Source organism: Belonocnema kinseyi, chromosome 6 (genome assembly GCF_010883055.1).
Source record: "Belonocnema kinseyi isolate 2016_QV_RU_SX_M_011 chromosome 6, B_treatae_v1, whole genome shotgun sequence".
Classification (NCBI taxonomy): Eukaryota; Metazoa; Arthropoda; class Insecta; order Hymenoptera; family Cynipidae; genus Belonocnema; species Belonocnema kinseyi.
The window spans coordinates 128,362,029-128,381,699 of NC_046662.1; the positions used below are offsets into that span (position 1 = coordinate 128,362,029).

The 19,671-nt window shown below is 27.4% G+C and overlaps 2 protein-coding genes across 6 annotated transcripts in view; both read left to right on the top strand.

The window, feature by feature from the left end:
- The window catches only part of LOC117174971 (dynein regulatory complex subunit 4), a 247,743-nt gene extending 228,598 nt beyond the window's left edge, over window positions 1-19,145 (top strand). The window contains exons 5-8 of one of the 2 annotated variants that reach the window (XM_033364444.1): window positions 17,944-18,111; window positions 18,185-18,271; window positions 18,351-18,560; window positions 18,660-19,145. In XM_033364444.1, the coding sequence (XP_033220335.1) occupies window positions 17,944-18,111; window positions 18,185-18,271; window positions 18,351-18,560; window positions 18,660-18,797 (603 nt within the window). In that variant the 3' untranslated portion in view covers window positions 18,798-19,145. Of the gene's footprint in view, window positions 1-12,755; window positions 13,152-17,943; window positions 18,112-18,184; window positions 18,272-18,350; window positions 18,561-18,659 lie in introns of those variants that run through there. The other variant, XM_033364445.1, reaches the window with a different exon arrangement.
- On the top strand, window positions 13,784-16,455 carry LOC117174972 (zinc finger BED domain-containing protein 4-like). 4 transcript variants are annotated; one of them, XM_033364448.1, is made up of 4 exons: window positions 13,784-14,275; window positions 14,360-14,519; window positions 14,610-14,705; window positions 16,328-16,455. In XM_033364448.1, the coding sequence occupies exons 1-4, from the start codon at window positions 13,792-13,794 to the stop codon at window positions 16,422-16,424; spliced, it is 837 nt and encodes a 278-aa protein (XP_033220339.1). In that variant the 5' UTR covers window positions 13,784-13,791; the 3' UTR covers window positions 16,425-16,455. The 4 variants fall into 4 exon arrangements, with proteins under 4 accessions (XP_033220339.1, XP_033220340.1, XP_033220337.1 ...); XM_033364449.1 differs by having other exon boundaries at window positions 16,331-16,451; XM_033364446.1 differs by having other exon boundaries at window positions 14,360-14,705; window positions 16,328-16,454.
- Window positions 19,146-19,671: the final 526 nt, after the last annotated feature.

Below are 19,671 nucleotides of genomic sequence, written 5' to 3' on the forward strand. Positions count from 1 at the left end.
GACCAAGTGTATAGAGCTCCAAGGAGATTATGTTGAAAAATAAAAAAAAAATTACCCAAAAAAAATTGTTTTTATACTTCATTCTAAGGACTTATTGAACTAGCCTCGTACATAATCTCTGTCAAGTATCCTTTCCGAGGAGCTTAGTAGTAAATTATTTATTTTTTGTTTATCTGCGAGATTTGATGATATAAATTATCTATTCCCATTTAACCATTTTTATAATTGGTTATTATGGATTTAAAAATGGATTGTTTTTAATATCAGGACTATTATTTCAAATTACTTTATTTTATTTGGATATAATTTTTTATGTAATTATAATAATTATAAAATTACGATATATTTTTGATGAACTTAAATCTTAATTAAAAAATAAAATTTGTAATTATTCATAAAAAAATTTATTTTCAGTTAATTTGAATGTTGAGTATAAAACATTAAAATTTCATTAAATAATATTATAGTAACAAAAACTAAGCATTGATTATTTTATTTCGTAATTCTCAATTTTACCGTGAAGATTCCAATTTTAGCGTGAAGTTTTCAATTTAATGGAGGGTCTCGAGTTTAAGGGTTCTAAGGGGCTCAAATCAGGTAAAGGATTTTGACAGTTTAGGTCAGAGCCGAGTAGCTCCGACCTACTGGCCTGGACAGTGTCTCCAGAACGTGGGATTTTTCGGACCCCACCACACTCCCATCTATGAGCAACACATTCAAACGTAGCGTGTCGGTGAATCGTATCTGTCAAATGCTGCAAAGACCAGCTTCGTGTAAAGCCAAAAATGCACGAGCCGGAATCCGAGCTCTCCCGACTTCACGAATGACGATCTAGCGGCTCCTCAAACGTATTATGGTTTTGAAATTGCGAGTTACCTTAAATTCTTAGAATCATTAGACTCATTGCGAAAAGGAAAATATAATTTACTCAATGTAAACAGATATAGGAGACAAGATTCCTTGGTCTAAAATCTTTCAAATTTAGTGCTGCATATCTTAGTCATATTTTTAGTAAACAATTAATATGTAACAACTAGTAAGCGAATTTTCGACAAAATAGGTAAATTTTCAACCTGCGAAATGACTTTTAAAAATACATTTTTTAACTTAAAATTGTAATTTATACTTCAGTCTGCAGTTAAAAAATTAATTTTTAACCCAAAAGAATGCGAATTTTCAATCCAAGAAATTAATTTTTATCTGAAAAAAGATGAATTTTCAAAGAAGAAAAATAATTTTCTGCCAAAGTAGATACATTTTCAACTAAAAAGGTGATGTTCAAAAAGAAACAAATTTCAACAATATTGTTCAATTTCCATCTTTAGAAACAAATTTGAAAACCAAATAATAAGTATTCAACCAAAAATTCAAGTACACGGAAAGAAATTTAGGGCGACTGCAGTACTTATACTAGGGTACTATATTAGACAGGAATATGCAACCGCCATTCTGGTTCCTGGACAGTTCGCGGGAAACAGTGCGATAAGTATGTCGTATAGTTTAATTCAAATTAAGTTTAGAATATAAGAAAAATGGTCTGCTGCAGTGCTCTGTTTTATAAAAATAGAAGCGAGGATGGAATTTAAATTTTACCGTTTTCTACTAGGGCGAAGAGAAAGACTGTCAATGTGGATCGTAAATTGCAGGCGCGACAAATGGAAACCTAATTTAAATTCAAGATTATGCGAAGTTACTACTAATATTGATGTCTATCATAATATAATTCAAATATAGGGGGTCTGAAGATGATGTTTACATGTAATTAAATTGCCTATGAGGATTTTTTTGATATATTAAAAGCGAAATGAGATCTAGAAGAAAGTAAGGTTAGGCATCCCTTTTTTACAGAACGACGCACATTAACCCACACAAATAAAAAGGACGTATGATGTGAAATATAAATAACTATCATAATAAACTCTTGAAACAGTATTGTATTAATGTTTGACCTATAGTTTATAATTTTATTATTTGTTAATATTTATTTCAAATATCATATGATTATAATTTTATCGCACGCCTATTTATAAACTGAGTAAAATTTCGTTTGCAAACATAATTTTTGCAAGAGCTACTTTTTGGCAAATGTGTGGGATAAAAAATCATATAGTTGAATTTGAATATTTCATATATTGTATCACGTAATTTTCTGTATAATTTATGTTTTGAAAACAATGCTTCAATATACTTTAAAAATAAATAATCTATTTCATATAAGTGTATTTATAAAATTCGATATCAATGTAGCGGTTTTGAATTTGGCGGGGAACCAGAATGGCAGTTTGCATATTCCCATCTAATATAGTACCTTACTTACACGTACCACTGCTGAGCTAAACAGACGAGCGTCCGCGCGCCCTGTGTTCAAGACATCTACTCTCTTATTTTGAGAATGCTGCGATCAAAGTTTTAACAAAATATTTAAATTTTCAAGAAAAACATTTAACTTGCAAACAAATAATTTAATTTTCAAACCAATAATTTTCTACCGAAAACAGAAATTCAAAACTTTTAAAATCAATTTAAAAAAAAAGAATCTTCAACCAAATAGATCATTTTTCAATTAAAAACGGTTACATTATCAGTTTAAAAAATAAATTAGCAACCCAAAAATTTGCAGCAAAATAGTTTAATTTCCAAAAAAGACTTGAATTTTCAACCATTTTATAACAAAAGAAAAGAATTTTGACCTAAAAATAGTTTTTCAACCCAAGAAATGAAATCTTAATTAAAATAGATGAATTTTTAAACAAGAACAATAATATTCTACCCAAAAGGATGAAATTTTAAGTGAGAAAGGTCAATTTAAAAAAATAAATAAATAACAACAAATTTTTAACTGAACTGTTACATTTTCAAATTTAAAAAAATTTCGAATAAAAAAAATGTTCAACCGAAAATGATATAGATAAATATTCAGTTTAGGAAAAAGTTTTTTGAACTAATAAAAAAATCGAATTTTCAACAAAACAGTTAAATTATCAACCAAACAATCCATTTTCAAGCAAGAAGAATAATTTTCTATTAGAAAGGATGAATTTTCAGTTGAAAAAGATATATTTGTTAAAAATTTCAACAAAATTGTTAAATATTTAATAAAATAGTCAGATTTTGAATTAAAAAAGATGATTTTTTAACCAAAAATGGAATTGAATAGATTCAGAGAGAAAACTGAAAAAATATCACACAACATTTGTAATAGTTTTTTAAAAATTTTGAAAATGATGAAAAATGAAGCCGCCTTGCGCAGTTGTGTTGCGCAATTTTTTGTTTATGTTTATGTTGGTTTAAAAAATGTTCTTTCAAGGTTGAATGCGTTTAAGAGATATTCAGAAATTTGAAACCGATAAAAAAATAATTAAAAATTGTATAAATTTGTTAAGAATTTTGTAAGGTTTCACGAAAATAAGAAAAAAAAACTCTTTGAAGTTTCTAGGAATAAGTTAAGTAATTTTTGTTTTGAAAAATTAAATTTAAGGGATTCTTTAAAAAGATCTCAATAAATTTCACACGATTTCAGAATTATCAATGAAGAGTCTGAAAGATTTGAAGGCAATCTTTTTAATTTTATTAAATTTAAAAGAAAGTCAGCACCGATTTAAATAATTTCATGGATTAGAAGGCTTAGAAGGCCTGGCAAGATTAGAAACAGAATTTTCTCAAGATAAATGTGAAAATTTTTTATGTTTTTTTATTTTTAAAACATGCACTTTGAGAGAAAATTGAAAAAGTTTTTTTAAAGCATATTAAAGGATTTCTCAAAATTGAAACGAATAGTGTAGAACAGTTTGAAGAAAAATGTTTAAATTTGGCAAGATTAATAAATTTTTAAACAATCGAGTAAATTCAAGAAATATTTAGAAGAATGAAAGAGATTCAAATCGAATCGTAAACTTAATTTTTTCAGAAATTTAGGTTTTTAAAGATTTCAAAAATAAACTTCAGAAGTCTTAATGGGATTTCGGAAGATCTCAAGGAGATAAAACAATTTTTCTTAAAATTCCTGGAAAAATTTAGAAGATTATAAGTCAATTTTTTCACATCTGGCATGATTTTTCAAAATTGTAACAAAAGGTTTGGTCAGTTAAATATATTTGTAAGAATTGAAGTCTTCTTAAATGTATTAGAAAAATTTAAAAACTTGCAAACATTTCCGGAAATTTATCAAATATTTCTTTATTTCTTCCATACTTCTAAATGTTCTAAGCATTTTTTTAAAAAAATCGAACTTTTCCTGATATTTTGTAAAATCTTATAAAATAAAAATCTTTAAAAGCCTCAGGGTTTTTTTTTGACATATCTCTTTTCATGCTATTTTAGGCTATAATCACAATTTTGGAGTTTTTAATAGAAAAAGCCGAAAAGTTATTAACTTAAGCTTATTTACTTTCTTCATATAAGAACACTTTTAAAGACCTTTAATGCCTTAAAATACTCCTACATTTTGTTTTAATATGATATACATTGATTTTTATTTCAAAAAATTTTTTTAAATAGGTGGTAATTTTTTTAATTTTTGCGAGATTTTAGTATCATATTTGACCTTAAGGAATAGATTTCGGGAATGAAAATAAAAAGATTTCTCCATTAGTTAGTAAAATACTATGAAGAATGGCCATTGAAATTATACAAAAAACTTTTTAAAATGTTAACAAACGCTCGTACAGATTTGGCCTTAACCTTATTAACCAGCTGAAGAAATAGATATTTCTCTTATAGTTTTTGAGTATATGATTTTGCCCTAAACATAAGGCAGACCAAAATAAACTTAAAAAATAAAAATAAGAAAGGTCAGAAATTCATGCAGTTGTATGTTAGAAAATCCCCACATTTTTTAATAAAACTCCTTTTCCCACCACCTTCAAAGAAAAATATATGCAACATTTTTATCAAATGATAATTCTTTTGTACTCAAATAGAGAAATGAAATTTTTTCAATAATTATGGATGTTTAATTGACGCGACTTACCTTACTACTCACACTTGAGTATATTGAGGTATTTCTTTTTCGCAACGAAAAAAGTTTGAAAGTCCTTCGTTTATAGACTTTTCGTATTATTTATTTATTTTACACACACACACATTATATCTTATCAAAGTTTAATATAAAATTCTTAAATGTTAAAAGTATTTAAATACTACAATTTTTAATGTTGCCAAATTTTGAGAAATAATTTAACAAATTTCATATATACTTTAAAATAAACTTTTTTTTAATTGCAAACAACTTATTACAAGTAGAAAAATTATATGTTTAGGCATACAAGGATGTATGTTTTTTGAATTTTTTAAAAATTATTTCATTGCTTATTTTGATTGGAAGTAATTGAACCTCTTGCGATTAAAAGCGGGGATTCCGCCTGAGAAGAAATGTGCTGAAAGTAAATTTAAAAAAAAATTGAATTTTAATTTTAAGGACTGATAATTGCATACAATTTCCAGGCGCATCTTTTTTCTTTCTTCTCTAAGAATTTGTTGTTTCTTCAGTTTTTTAAATAATTAGAAAAGTGTACATTTTTCTAAAACAAAAAGTCACCAGTTTTGTTCACTTCAGCTTATGCTAACTAAAAATTTGCACACGAATTCAGGAAAATAATTTTTTTTTAAATCTTGTTAGACCTTCTAATCTTCTAATCTTTAAAAAATATTAGAATTTTTCCTGATTTGTTTTTAATTTTGCGACATTTAAAAAAATTGCCTTTACAATTTTTCAGATTCTTTGACAATTCTGAAATCGTTTTAAATTTATTGAATTTATAGAATTTTAGAATTATATTAATTTATAGAATTAATTCTTCAAAATAAAAAATTATTTTAATTATAATTGTCTAACTATCTCTTAGACTTACTTAATTTTGAAATTGCATCGCTTACACTTACTTAAATTTAAAAGTACATTTTTAAACCAAAATATACTTTTAAAAAATGTGTAACAAAATTACACAAGAAGGCCTAATAAGAATTATGTTCCTTTATTCAAGATGGAAAAAATTACTTATAATCTTCTAAATTTTTCCTGGGAATTTTAAGAAAAATAGTTTTATCTCCTTGAAATCTTTTTGAACTCTTTTGAAGCTTCGAAAGTTTAGTTTTGAAGTTTTTAAGTATCTACATTTCTAGAGAAAATTAAGTTTAAAATTCGATTTGAATTTCTTCCATTCTTCTAAATATTTCTCGAATTTACTCGTTTTTTTATGTATCAAGCTTACAGAATTGAAACATTTTGCTTTGAAATTTTTCTACATTCTTTTTAAAATTTTTAGGAAATACCTTAATATGTTTAAAAACCTTTTTAAATTTTTCGTTAAAGTACATTTGTTAAAACTAAAAATCCCTAAAAACTTTCACACGAAATTTGAGAAAATTCTGTTTTAAATCTTGTCAGACCTTCTAAGCTTTCTAATCATTAGAATTTTTCAAAAATGTTTCTGATTTTGTTTAAATTTAGCAAAATTAAAAATATTAATCTTATAAATACTTTTAACAAATTTTAGAAAATAATAACAAATGTTTATTAATCTTTTTTTAATTTCCTCTTAGAATTCATCACAAAAAAATCATAAAAAATTTCCCCATGAACTTCCATTCTCTTGATACCTTGCAAAATTCCATTTATTTAAAAACTCCTAGTAGCCAGTTAGCCACCGAAAACGAAACGTGAAGTCGGGGGGAGGCTCGGGTTTGTGCTCGTGCATTTTCGGCTCTACACGAGGCTGGCCTACGCAACATGTAGCAGAGCCGACTCACCGACACGCTAAGTTTGAATATGTCGCTCCCAGATGGGAGAGTGGTGGGGACCGAAAAATCCCACGTTCGGGAGACACTGGGCCTGGGATCGCTAGTAGACACCAGGATCGCTCTGTGGAGTTGAAAAATAATTATAACCCCAAAAAATCAAGGTTTCAACAAAATGATTAAATTTCCAAGCGAAAAATTTAATTTTCTAACAAATAATTTAATTTTTAACCCAATAACTGTCCACCGAAAACAGAAATTCAAAATTTTCAAAATAAAATTTTAAAGAACCAAAATTTTTGTTAACAAAATAGGTAAATTAAAAAAAAAATAGGTTAACTTTCAACCATTTTATACCAAAATAAAAGAAGTTTCACCAAAAAATGCATTTTCATCCAAAGAAATGAATGCTCGATTAAAATAGGTGAATTTTTGAACAAGGAGAATAATTTTCCACCAAAAAAGAAGAATTTTTGACTGAGAAAGGTCAATTCGTTACTAAAAAAATGCAACCAAAAATGATACAAAACGATACTTCGTATGAGAAACTATTTTTTCAACGATAAAAAAATCGAATTTTCAACAAAACAGTTAAATTATCAACCAAAATAGTTATTTAAAAAAACTTTTAAATAGTTTTATTTTCGATAAAAGAAATTAATTTTCAAGCAAAAACAGAATAGAATGAATTCTGAGAGAAAATTAAAAAAAAAGATTACAATTTTTTAACATTATTTCGTAATTTTGCCATGCTATATAATTTTAGAAAAAATAAGGAATTTAATTCTTATAAGCCTTCTTGCGCAATTTTGTTGTGCCATTTTTTGTTATGTTTATATTTGTTTGTAAAATTTGCTTTCAAATTTGAGTAAATTTTAAGAGATATTCAGAAATTTTGAAGTTTAAAAATTTTAAATAATTTTCATTTTAATAAATGTACTTTTAAAAAAATCAAAAAGATTTTGAAAGACATCAGACGATTTCCTAAAATTGTAAAGAAGAGTGTAGAAGATTTTAAAGCAAAATGTTTCAATTTAATAAGATTAAAGATTTTAAAAAACGTAAATAATCCCGTAAATTCAAAGAATATTTAGGAGAACGGAAGATATTCAAATCTAATTTTAAACTTATGTTTTTTAGAAATGTAGATTTTCAAAGATTAAAAAAAACAACTTTAGAAGCTTTAAGGGAATTCCGAAAGATTTCAAGGAGCTAAAATTATTTTTCTTAAAATTCTGTGAAAAATTTAGAAGATTATGTAATTCAAGTTTTTTACATCTTGAATGCTTTTTCAAAATTTTAAGAAAAATACAGTCAGTTAAAAAATTTTTTTTGTAATTTATTTTGTTCTAAACGTATTAGAAATATTTAAAAATTTGAACAAATTTCTCAAAATGTATCAAATATTCGTTGATATCTTCCAAACTTCTAAATGTCCTAAAAACCTTTTAAAAAGACCCAAATGTTTCTAATATTTTTTTTAATCCAATAAAATAAAAAAATTTAAAGTCCTTTTGAGTCTTTTTTTATACATCTTTTTTCACGCTATTTTAGGCTATAATCACAATTTTGAGGATTTAAAGAGAAAAAACCAAAAAGTTATTAACTTGACCTCATTCAAAAGACAAAATTCAAAATTCATTTGACAAAAATGTTGTAAAATGTTCCTTTGAATGTGATGGGGAAAGGAATTTTATTAGAAAATATATGGAATTTTCTGAACAGAAAACTGCATGAATTTTAAAACTTTCTTATTCTTATTTTTCAAGTGTATTTTAATCTGCTTTACGTTTACTGGAAAATCATATGCTGAGAAACGATAAGAGAAACATCTATTTCTTCAATTTCAACTATAATTTTAAAGGCGAGTCTTCATAGTATTTTACTAACTAATGGATATATTTTTATAATTTTATTCCTGAAATCTATTCCCTAAGGTCAAACATGGGACACAAATATAGTAAAATTTAAAAAACACCAACTATTTGCACGAATTTTTAAAATAAAAATTAATGTGAATCATATTCAAATAAATTTTAGCAATATTTAGAAAAGAATTATTATTTTTAATTAAAAAAAAAATGTATAGAGAGTACAGTTTTCATTTCAAATTTCACGACGGTTTTTTGTACCATGTACGACCCTCGGCCAGAATCAAGGAAAAATAATCTAAAAATATGTTAATTAGTTATTAAAATGCTACAAAGACTTACCTTTAAACTTTTTTTTCTCTTTTTATAATTATGAGATATTTCTTCATACAATAAATTTTATTGGATTTATTTTACAATTGATTAGAGTCAATTTCCAATTACAATTATTTTATAATTAGAATAAAATTGTAAAAGCTAAATTTTGTAATGTTGAGATAAGTATTTTAAGGCATTAAAGATTTTGTAAAGATTTCATATACAAGAAAATAAGAATTATCAGTTTGTTTATAAATTTATATGTAAATAATTATTATAAGATTTTTAAGAAAATTAAAAAAAAGATTTATGAATATATCAGATGTGTCAGAAAAGATTCTAGGATATTTTAAAGACTTTTTATTTTTAATTTATAGGATTTTAGAAAATATAAGAAAAATTTATTATACATTTAAAACGTTTTAAATTCTTAAAGATATTGGTAACTCTCTTGAGTTTTTATCGAAAGTTTAAAAAATTATTCAAAATGTAGACAAAACTTTCCTTCTAATCTTCTAAATTTTCCCAAGCATTTTAAGAAACTTTGTTTATTCTCATGAAACCTTTCGAGATTCTTTTAAAGTTCCTAAAATTTATCTTGCGTTTCTAAAACACTTCTTAGGTTTACATTTTTTTGAATCTCATCAAGTCTACTAAATACTTCCTGAATTCACTTGATTATTTACTTTTTTTTTGAACTTTTTAATCTTATCAAATTGAAGCATTTCGCTCTAAAATCTTCTACACTCTTCTTTTAAATTTTAGGAAATTGTTCGATGTGTTTAAAAATCCGCTCGAATTTTTTTTAAAGTACATTTTTTTAAATAAAAAATTATTAAAAACTTTAACACGATTATTCGAAAAATAATTCTGTTTTTCTAATATTGTCAGACCTTCCAATCTCTAATCTTTAAAAATTATTCAAATTTTTCCTGATTTTTTTTTACTTCTGCAAAATTAAAAAAATTGCCTTTAAAGTTTTTCAGATGCTTTGATAATATTTGAAATCTTTTGCAATGTTTCTAAATGTTTAAAAATAATCTTTTTAAATTAATTGTTTGAAATAAAAAATTATGTTAATTATTCCTTTAAAAATCTTTACAAGTTTTAATTATTTTCGAATCGTTTCAAAATTTTCGAATATCTCTTAAACTTACTCAAATTTGAAAGAATTATGTTCCTTAATTTTTCTAAAGTTAAGTAGTATGGAAAAATTACAACATTTTATTTCAAAATATTTTACGTGCTTTTTAAACATATTAGGAAATAATAAAAAAAATTTGTAATCTTTTTTCAATTTTCTGTTAGAATTCATTCCAAAACAATTATTTATATTTTTTCCCAAGGAGTTTCTTTCATTATATTTATTATCTAAAAGTCCTTCGTTTATCTTCTTTTATTATTATTTTTTCATTTGAAATACATATTTTATTATATCTTATTTTTTAATGTTTCAAAATTTTTAGAAATAATTTAACAAATTTTACGCAAATTTAACATAATTTTTTTTTAAATCTCATTCAACTTATTCCAAGTTATCTTTTTTTAATTTTCAAAATTTATGCAATTACTTAAGCTGATTGGAAATAATTAAACCTCTTGCGATTAAAAGCCGGGATTCTGCTTTAGAAAAAATGTGCGGAACGTAATCTTTCTTATTCTTCTATAAGAATTTTTAAGTTTTTAAGTTTTTTAAACCAGTTTATTCTACGTTTCTAACACTTTTCTGAAACTTAAAATCTTTTTTAATCTTATCAATTTTACTAAATATTTATTGAATTTCTTCGATTATTTACATTTTTTAAAATTTGTAATGTTATCAAATTAAAAAATATTCATTTTAAACCTTCTAAACTCTTGTTCGAAATTTTAGGAAATTGTTTGGTGTGTTTAAAAATCTTCTTTAATTTTCTTTTAAAGTACATTATTCAAAAGAAAAAATGATTGAAAATTTTCACACGATAGTTAGGAAAATAATCCTTTTTTTCTAATCTTGTCAGGTTTTCTAATCTTTAAAAATTATTCAAATTTTTCCTGATTTTTTTTTTATTTTGCAAAATTAAAAAAACAATGCCTTTAACCTTTTCAAGATACTTTGACAATTTTTGACGTCTTTATGAATGTTTTAAAATGATTTAAAATAATCTCCTAAAATTAATTTTTCGAAAAAAAAAATATTTTAATTATTTCTAGGAACGTAAAATAATTTTTTTCATTTTCATGAAAACTTACAAAATTGTTGAAAAATCTTTGCAAGATTTTAATTATTTTTGTATCCGTTCAAAATTTCGGAATATCTCTTAAACTTACTCAAATTTGAAAGTAGATTTTTAAACCAACATATAATTTAAAAAATTGTGTAACAACATTTCACAAGAAGGACTTATAAGAATTATGTTCCTTAATTCAAGATATGAAAAAATTTACTCATAATCTTCTAAATTTTTCCCAGGAATTTTAAGAAAAACAGTTTTACCTCCTTGAAATCTTTCGGAATTCCTCTGAAGTTTCTAAAGTTTATGTTCGAATTCTTTAAAAATGTAAGTTTCTTAAAGAAATAAAGTTTAAAATTCGATTTATAACGACGCAAACATTTAGATCAAATGTTATACTCGGCAATATAAAAAAGAAAACATATTTTGTATTTTTTGATCATATTAGAGATGTTCGTATAAAATATGTGAGTTTTCTAAGAAAATGATTCTTTCTTCAAAGTTCAATACTAAAATTATATTACAGTTTTCCTGATTTCTGAAATTTCATTAAAATTCAATGTTTTCTGGGTAACTTTGCAACAGAATATTTTCCTTAGGACTAATAACTACCAAGCCAAAAAATCTTGTACCAAATTTCCATAATTTTTCATTGTTAATAATATGGATAATATTGAAAATTTCGCAAAACCGTTTTAAAGTTATTTGAGTGCCCGAACCAATAAATATACATTTTTTCATTTTTATAAAAGGAATTTGGGAGAACACAAAAAATTGTTGTTTAAGAACCTCCAACTCTGTCAGACAATTTTATTAGAATTTAAAAACCCAACGTTTTGAGAATACAGTGTTCTCCTCTTCAGGGCTATGGTTTTTTAAGAAAATTGGATTTCTAGTCATGAGTAAGTGAAAACTAATATTAAAGGTGAGTCGTAAGAATCCATCACTTTTGGAGTGTGAGTGGAGTGTGAGTTTTGGAGTGAGTCTTAAAAGTAAAAGGTTCAATAAATAAACTACAGAAGAAACATTATTTTATGAGAGCAGGACGCGGTTTGCTTCTGGTCTTACAAAATAATGTTCCTTCTGTAGTTTATTTAATAAACCTTCTACTCTTAAGATTAGTTTTAAAAATTTTCCAAACATTGGTGTAACTCTTTTGAGCATTGACTTTTTGAGTTCAAAAACATTTGACCGCTTTTAATTTTTCAAATCTCAGGAATTTCTAGGAATAACACTTTTTTATACAACTATGAAACTATCCTGAGTTCACAAAAGTATACAAAAATAACACAAGACCTACTTCAAAAGTGATGGATTTTTAAAATTTACCTTATTATTAGATTTTACTTACTCATGACCAAGAATCCAATTCTATTACAAAACCATACCCCTGAAGAGGAGAACGGTGTGTTCTCGCAACGTTGAAATTTTCAATTCTAATAAATTTGTCTGAGAGAGTTCAAGGTTTTCAAATCACAATTTTTTTTGTTTTTTGACCTTCCTTATATAAATATTGATCTTTCGGACGTTAAAGAACTTCTTACATTCAAAATTTCTCTTTTTCGATAGTTTCTACTTTAAAAAATTATACAATTTAACTCGTTCTCTTCTTCTGCAGAGTTATACGATCAACATGGCTCCAAAGAAAAGCAAAGTGTGGAAGCACTTTATAACGATCAATAACGACACGGCAATGTCCAAATATTATTACAAGGTTGTGAAAACTTCTGGCAGTACCTCAAATATGATGAATCACTTAAAACATGCGCACCCTTCTGTCTTGTCACCGAAAAAAGAAAAAATGGAAGACAAAAAGCGAAGCAATGCTGAAAGTAACTCAGATAGTGTTTTAAAAAAATTGAAAGTAGAACCAGAAGTAAAGGCATCTACATCTAGCCAGCTCAATGCGTCCGATGACCCTGCCCCTGTTTTTGGTAACATTAAATCCTTTGAAGAAGGAGGAACCAAATATAAAAAATTAACAAACAAAATTTAGCACATGATATGCAAAGACTGCCAAGCCATAGCCACTGTCGAAAGAAAAGGTTTCAAAGATTTGATAAAGTATGTTGCTCCGAATTATAGAATACCAAGAAAAAAAACTTTTGCGAGTTACCTTGATAAGAAATACGGTGAAATTTCGGATGTTTGCAAAGAAAAATTGAAAGGTGTAACAGACATAACTTTAACGACAGATTTGTGGACTGACATCTCTAAATACAAGGAATTTACTTGTAATCACGGTCCATTTCTTAGATGGCTCAAAGATCACCACCGTAATACTAGGTTACTACGAATTCCCTAAGTCCCACACATCTGCTAATATTACAGAAAATATTCAAGAAGTTTGTGCAGACTGGGGCATCAGAAAAGACCAGTTATCTGCAATTGTAATCGACAACGCTTCAAATGTCGTTAAAGCAGTTAAAGATTTTCTTGAAGTTGAAGGCCACATAGGGTGCGCTGCGCACAAAATCAATTTGATTGCACAAAACTCCATAAAACGCGTAACAGGTTTACCAGATTTAATTCAGAAAGTAAGGAATATTGTCACTTGGTTCAAGCACTCAAACAAGGCAAGTTACGAACTGAAGGCCGGCTCTTCACTCAAATTGAAACAAGACGTGAAGAATAGGTGAAATTCAGCTTTCTACATGATCGTCAGGTTTATTGAAATACGTGGAGTCGTCGTTGAGGTGATGAACAACCATCCTGATTCACTTCCCATGATTACTCCAAAAGAGATCGAAGAACTGATGGAAGTTTCAAACATTTTGAAGCCACGAGAAGAAATTACGCGTGAGTGGTCAGCAGAGAAGTATGTTACTATCAGTAAGGTGATCCCGACGATAAATGGTTTAAGGGAAGGGCTGAGTACAAAGAAAACAAAAAGTAACCTAGTAAATAACCTCAAAACTGAAATTCGAGATGAAATTAAACTGCGTTTTGGTCTGATGGAAGAAGTGAAACATTTTGCAGTAGCAACTCTTTTGGATCCACGCTTCAAGAAAATTGATTTAAAAGACCACTCGCGATGTGCACTAGCTATTGCTATTGTGAAAACTCTGTTTGACAGGAAGGTGCAAGCCTCTGCTCTAGATGGTTCTAAATCTGATGAATCTAGTGAGAATCTGGCGGGTAATATTTTTAAAGCTATTATATTATGCTAAAATAGTGTTAATTCTTTGACAATAGTAATGATTCCTAAAAATTTTATTACAGGAAAGAAGAACAGTCTGGAATTATCAATTCGGGCGAGACACCACAAATTGGCTGAGCGGGACCAACGAAGGAAACCGGATATAACAGACGAATTGCCACCTGAACTCAGTCTATTTCACATAAATCCAGTTGTCTCACTCAAAACGGACCCAATAAAGTGGTGGGTGGATAATAAAAGTTCATACCCCACACTCACATCAATTGCTTTAAGATACATCACCATTATGGCTACTTCTGTTCTCTCTGAAAGGCTTTTCTCAAAGGCAGGAGAGAACATGACTGCCAGGAGAAACCGGTTATCCGGAGAAAGGCTCCACAAGCAACCATTCCTAAGCTCAACTGAATGGTAATAAACATAAAAGTTGAAGATGCTTAAGAATCCTGCACAGTAATGATTTTTATTCTCTATAAAATCTTTTCTCTCTATTATAAAATCTGTTTATCACTAAATTACATTTTCCTGTAGGTTTTACATATTTCAGAAAAACTTATTACTTTCATATTACTCTAATTTCTGGCCTCGGACTGACTACACTATTTACACTATTTTACAACTATTTCGAACAAAATTACATTAAAAACACTATTTTCTCATAATTATCTGCCAATGCCACTATTTATTCAATTTTTCTTAAAAAGTGTTTTTTTTTAATTCTTCACTAATTGGCTATAATCACAAATTCTAAACCAAATACATATGTATTTTTCACCTCATAGTTCAATTTTCAATTAAAAAGATTTATGTTCTGCCAAAAAAGATGAACTCTTAATAAAACGCATGAATTTGGAACTTAATAGTTGAATTTCTACTAAGAATGACAAATTTTTAACAAATTACATACACTTTCAACTAAATATTTTGACCAATGGATGTGATGTTAGTCGAAATTTCATTTGATTATTTTTTAGCCTATGTTTTTTTTTCTAAAAGTTTTTACTGAATAGATGAATTTTTGAGCTAAACAAATTTCACCAAAATTGAAAACAGTTTAATTCTCTATCAAATAGTTGAATTCTGTAATTGTAAAATTTTCAAGTCAAAAAGACAGTTTTTCTATAAAACATTTGAACTTTCAACATCGAAAAATGAATTTTCTCCCAAAACATACGAGTTTCAACAGAAGGCATCAATTGTATACCAAATAGATCCATTTTCTTTCAAATCGTTTACTTTTTGCGCCGAAAATAAGAATTTTTTACAAAACAGTTTGATTATTAATTAAAAAGTATGAATTTTTGACAAAAAATTCATTTCTTAACCGAAACATCAATTTTTAACTATACAATCGTAATTTTAACAAACAAAAAAATGAAATTTCTACAGAAAAAAATACATTATCAAACAAAAAGATAAATGTTCAACAAATTAGTCAAATTTTCAATGAAAAGTAGTTTAGTCAAGGAAGAAACAACATTTTAATTAAATAATTTTTCAAATCAGAAAACTAATTTTCTACGAAAAAAGACAAATTTTCAACAATATATATAAATTTTCAATCAAATAGTTTAATTTTCTACCAAACCCTCTAATTTTCGAGCAGGACATACGAATCTCCTATAAAACAATAGAATTTTTAACGCAAAAATGTGAATCTTCAACAAAAAAGTTCATTTTAAACCGAAACAGATTAATTTTTAACGAAACAGTTGAAGTTGGAGTTGAAGTCTGCGATAAATAAAAAGGAGTTTTAATATTTATCGACTAGGAAAAATATTTCAAAGAAACATTGAAGTTTATTTTTATACTTAAAAAAATGTGTGACACTATTTTGACACTATTTTGAACAGAAATGTACACTATTTACACTATTTTGGATCTGTAAATTGAGTCCGAGGGCTGTAATTTTAAAACGACATTTAAATTCTGGAGCAGCACATAACTTTAATTATTTTTCAGAAGTGTCTATCTTTATAGATCTTATTTTTTCAATTATTACACATGATAAAAGATCATTTTTATTCTGCTAGTAGCTGGGCAAATAAACATTGTATCAGGAAATGCGGAAGGAGAAGAACGTTATCCTCTTTTTTCATGACAAGTCCGAAAAGTTCTTGTACTATTTAAAGATAAGCAATACATTTTTTTGTAAATGAAAAAAATATATCATCTGGAAATTTTTTTGCATATATATTTCAATTATTGTTTTTTATTGCCAGTACAATTTATTCAGACTTATATTTAAAATTTTATGTTTCAGATTCGAAAAAACGCTAAAGAAAAAATTATTCGTTGATCAAAACGATTAAAACTGAGCCGCATCTGACTTGACAGGATATTTTGGGAAAGAAAGACTAACGTATATTGTTTTAAGGCTCTGATTCGAAATTAAAGAAAGCTTAAGAAAGTTAAAGAAGCTAAAAAGTTAGAGAAAGTTGAACTTTGGAAAATTAAAGAAAATATGTTAGCCGACCGCTGCCAGGCCCCTTTGCGTTTGTATTTCATACGGATAATCTGTTTTTCATAAATTTTGCAATTTTACAAAGCAAGGTCGTAGCAGACGACAGACGGTTCACATGCAGAATTGGTAAATAACAGATTATCAGTGAAAAATAAAAACGCAAAGGGCCAAACAGCGATCGGCTAATATGATTTATTCAATTGCCTAAAGTTTCAACCCACAATATTATTTAATTTGAAAATGAGCAGGCGGAAAAAATTACATGGTACGATGTCAGATTTTTATTACGTCATAGACTACCATTTGCCCTTAAAAAGTAAAACATGTACTGTAAAAATAATAAATTTCATCTCTGTAAAAACAAGCTGACCTTGCAAATTTTTTCTTTTTATTTAAGTTTTGTCCCAACTTCGATTTTTTTTGCGGAAGAAGCTTGTATACAATTTCAGTTTCGAACAAATTACACTTTACTCGATCTTTAAGAACTTTTGTTCGTATCCCGAAAGAAATTGAATATTGACTTTAATAATATATTTAAATTTTGGGGTAACAATAATGACAGTTAACCTAACTTTTCTTGCAGTCCATCGTAAACAGCTCCGACAGATACATACGTTTCGTTATTGGTTAATTTTTCACAAGGCTATATTTATTGTACGGAATTTTCATACTTAACTTAAATGTTAAATGTTATTTTTCATCGCTTATAATTAAATTAGCTAAGTGTTTTGAACGTTGATATTTTTGCATCGATATATCGATATTTCTGCCCAATATCGATATTTATTTTTACATCGATATTGATGTGCACGATATATCGATATTCGCCATATCGATATTTTCGTTCCGATGTCCCTCCACTATTTCTGCCTTCTCTATATCCCTTCCGTTCACCTTAACCGTCTCATATACCTTCCTTTCGCGGTCGGTCAGACGAAATAAAGAGAGACATTATCGTAAAAGCCGTTTTTACTGACTCAGGAAGTACAAGACAAGAATTAATAAAAACTGGACATTTTCTAATTCACATGAATCTAATACCGTCTATTATAAATTTTGAGCATGTGAAAAAATTTCAAACACATGGTTTCTTACCAAAATTCAAGTCGGTTTACGAAAATTAGAGATCAATTTCAATAGAATAAGGAAAGTAAACATTTGTTAATTTTTCACCAAAAATTTCAGGAGAAAATACAAGTTATGAAAAGTCAGGAGGAAAGATTGATTAAGCAAGTACGGAAAGCGAATAGTGAAATTAAAAAACATTCTGTTGATCTTAAAAAAGCCCAATATAAAATTAGTGACGTTTCTCGGAGATTAATTAGTTACGAAAAGGATAAAGAATTATTGACAGTAAGAATTAAATGCCTACGTTCATTTATTTATGCGAAGGAATAAAAACTAACATACCTATAATATGTTTTAGTATACAAGGAAAAAGTTAACCGCAACTATGAAGGATCATGCGAATATGAAGCGGGAAATCGAAGTACTTGAATTCCGACTGAGCAAGGTACAATTATGTCGCATGTGATTAAAATCTCTTGAATTAGAAAATTGTAGTAGTTGAATGAATTTTTCACATTTTGAAGTGTAAGTCTGAGCGGGATGAGCTGCATTCAAAATTTTCTTCTGCCATTTTGGAACTTCAACAAAAAACTGGATTGAAAAATGTTTTATTAGAGAAGAAAATAGAAAAGTTGACGGACATGTTAGAACAAAGAGAAGCAAAAGTAAATAAATTTTTTGCTGTTGCTCAACTGGATCCTGCCGTCGTAGTAAACGTCAACGAAAAATTAGAGGTAACTAATATTCGAAGGGTTAACCACTATCCTGCAATGTGGTGTGCCTCTGCATAAAATACCGTACAATATTTTAAAATCACTTCTCTTTTTTACTAGGAAATATTAAATCGAAAAAATATGGCTATAAAAGATCTTCAATATGAACTTGCGAAAGTTTGCAAAGCTCATGACGACATTTTGGCGACATATGGTGCTAAATTGCAGGAATATGGAATTCCCGAAACAGATCTTTGATTTCAGTCAATGGGGACGAGGATGTTGAGTTGTGAAATTGAAACTGGACCAGCTGACCTTCTGTCTATGAGTCCTTAAGAACATCATAAGAATATTCTCTTAATAAAAAGATCTACGAAAAAATATTTCAGACTTGAAAGTTGTTAGAATTGTTTTTTTAATGCGGCAAACACATTTTCTTAAATATCAAGAATCAGGTTTTGGTTACTCCTTACAAGGAAACAGGTTTAAGTGCCCGGTATGAAGAATCGATTTCATTTTTCTATATTTTGACCTTTTGTGATGAAAGATTTTAGCAGAGCGTTCTGGAGCATTTAATTAAAGATTATGGAATTTTATGCAACAATTTAAGACAAATAAAGATAAAATACTAAGACTATAAGACTTACTTTTTTTTAGATGTACGCAGATTTTTGTAGACTTTATTTCATCTCCTAGCATAGTTAACGCAAATTGAACCTAGGATGATTTATTTCAAAAAAATGAACGTCACTTTTTTTTCCTAAAAACAGACAAAACTGGTCAATTTTGAGTGGTTTTGTTGCTCATGAAGAAAGCAGTCTCGCAGTTGAAAGTGACAGGTTTTGTGTGTAGGCCTTCATTTCAGCGTGTTAGGTATCATTTCAAGTAAGCGAAGTGTGTCTCCTCTTGGCTAGGTTAAGGGAAACTGTAGCGTGTTTTGCTTTAGTTTGCTTGCTTAATATAATTTTTTAAAATAAATTTGAACACTATTAAACAATTTCGGACACTCGTAAAATGATGGATAAATGGTTCGCAACACGATTCTCTGGCTTAAAAACTAACGAATTTTAGGCTAAGATTTTTCAGGGAATTAAGGAAGGGGTCATTCATAATATACGTGATTCGTTAAGGG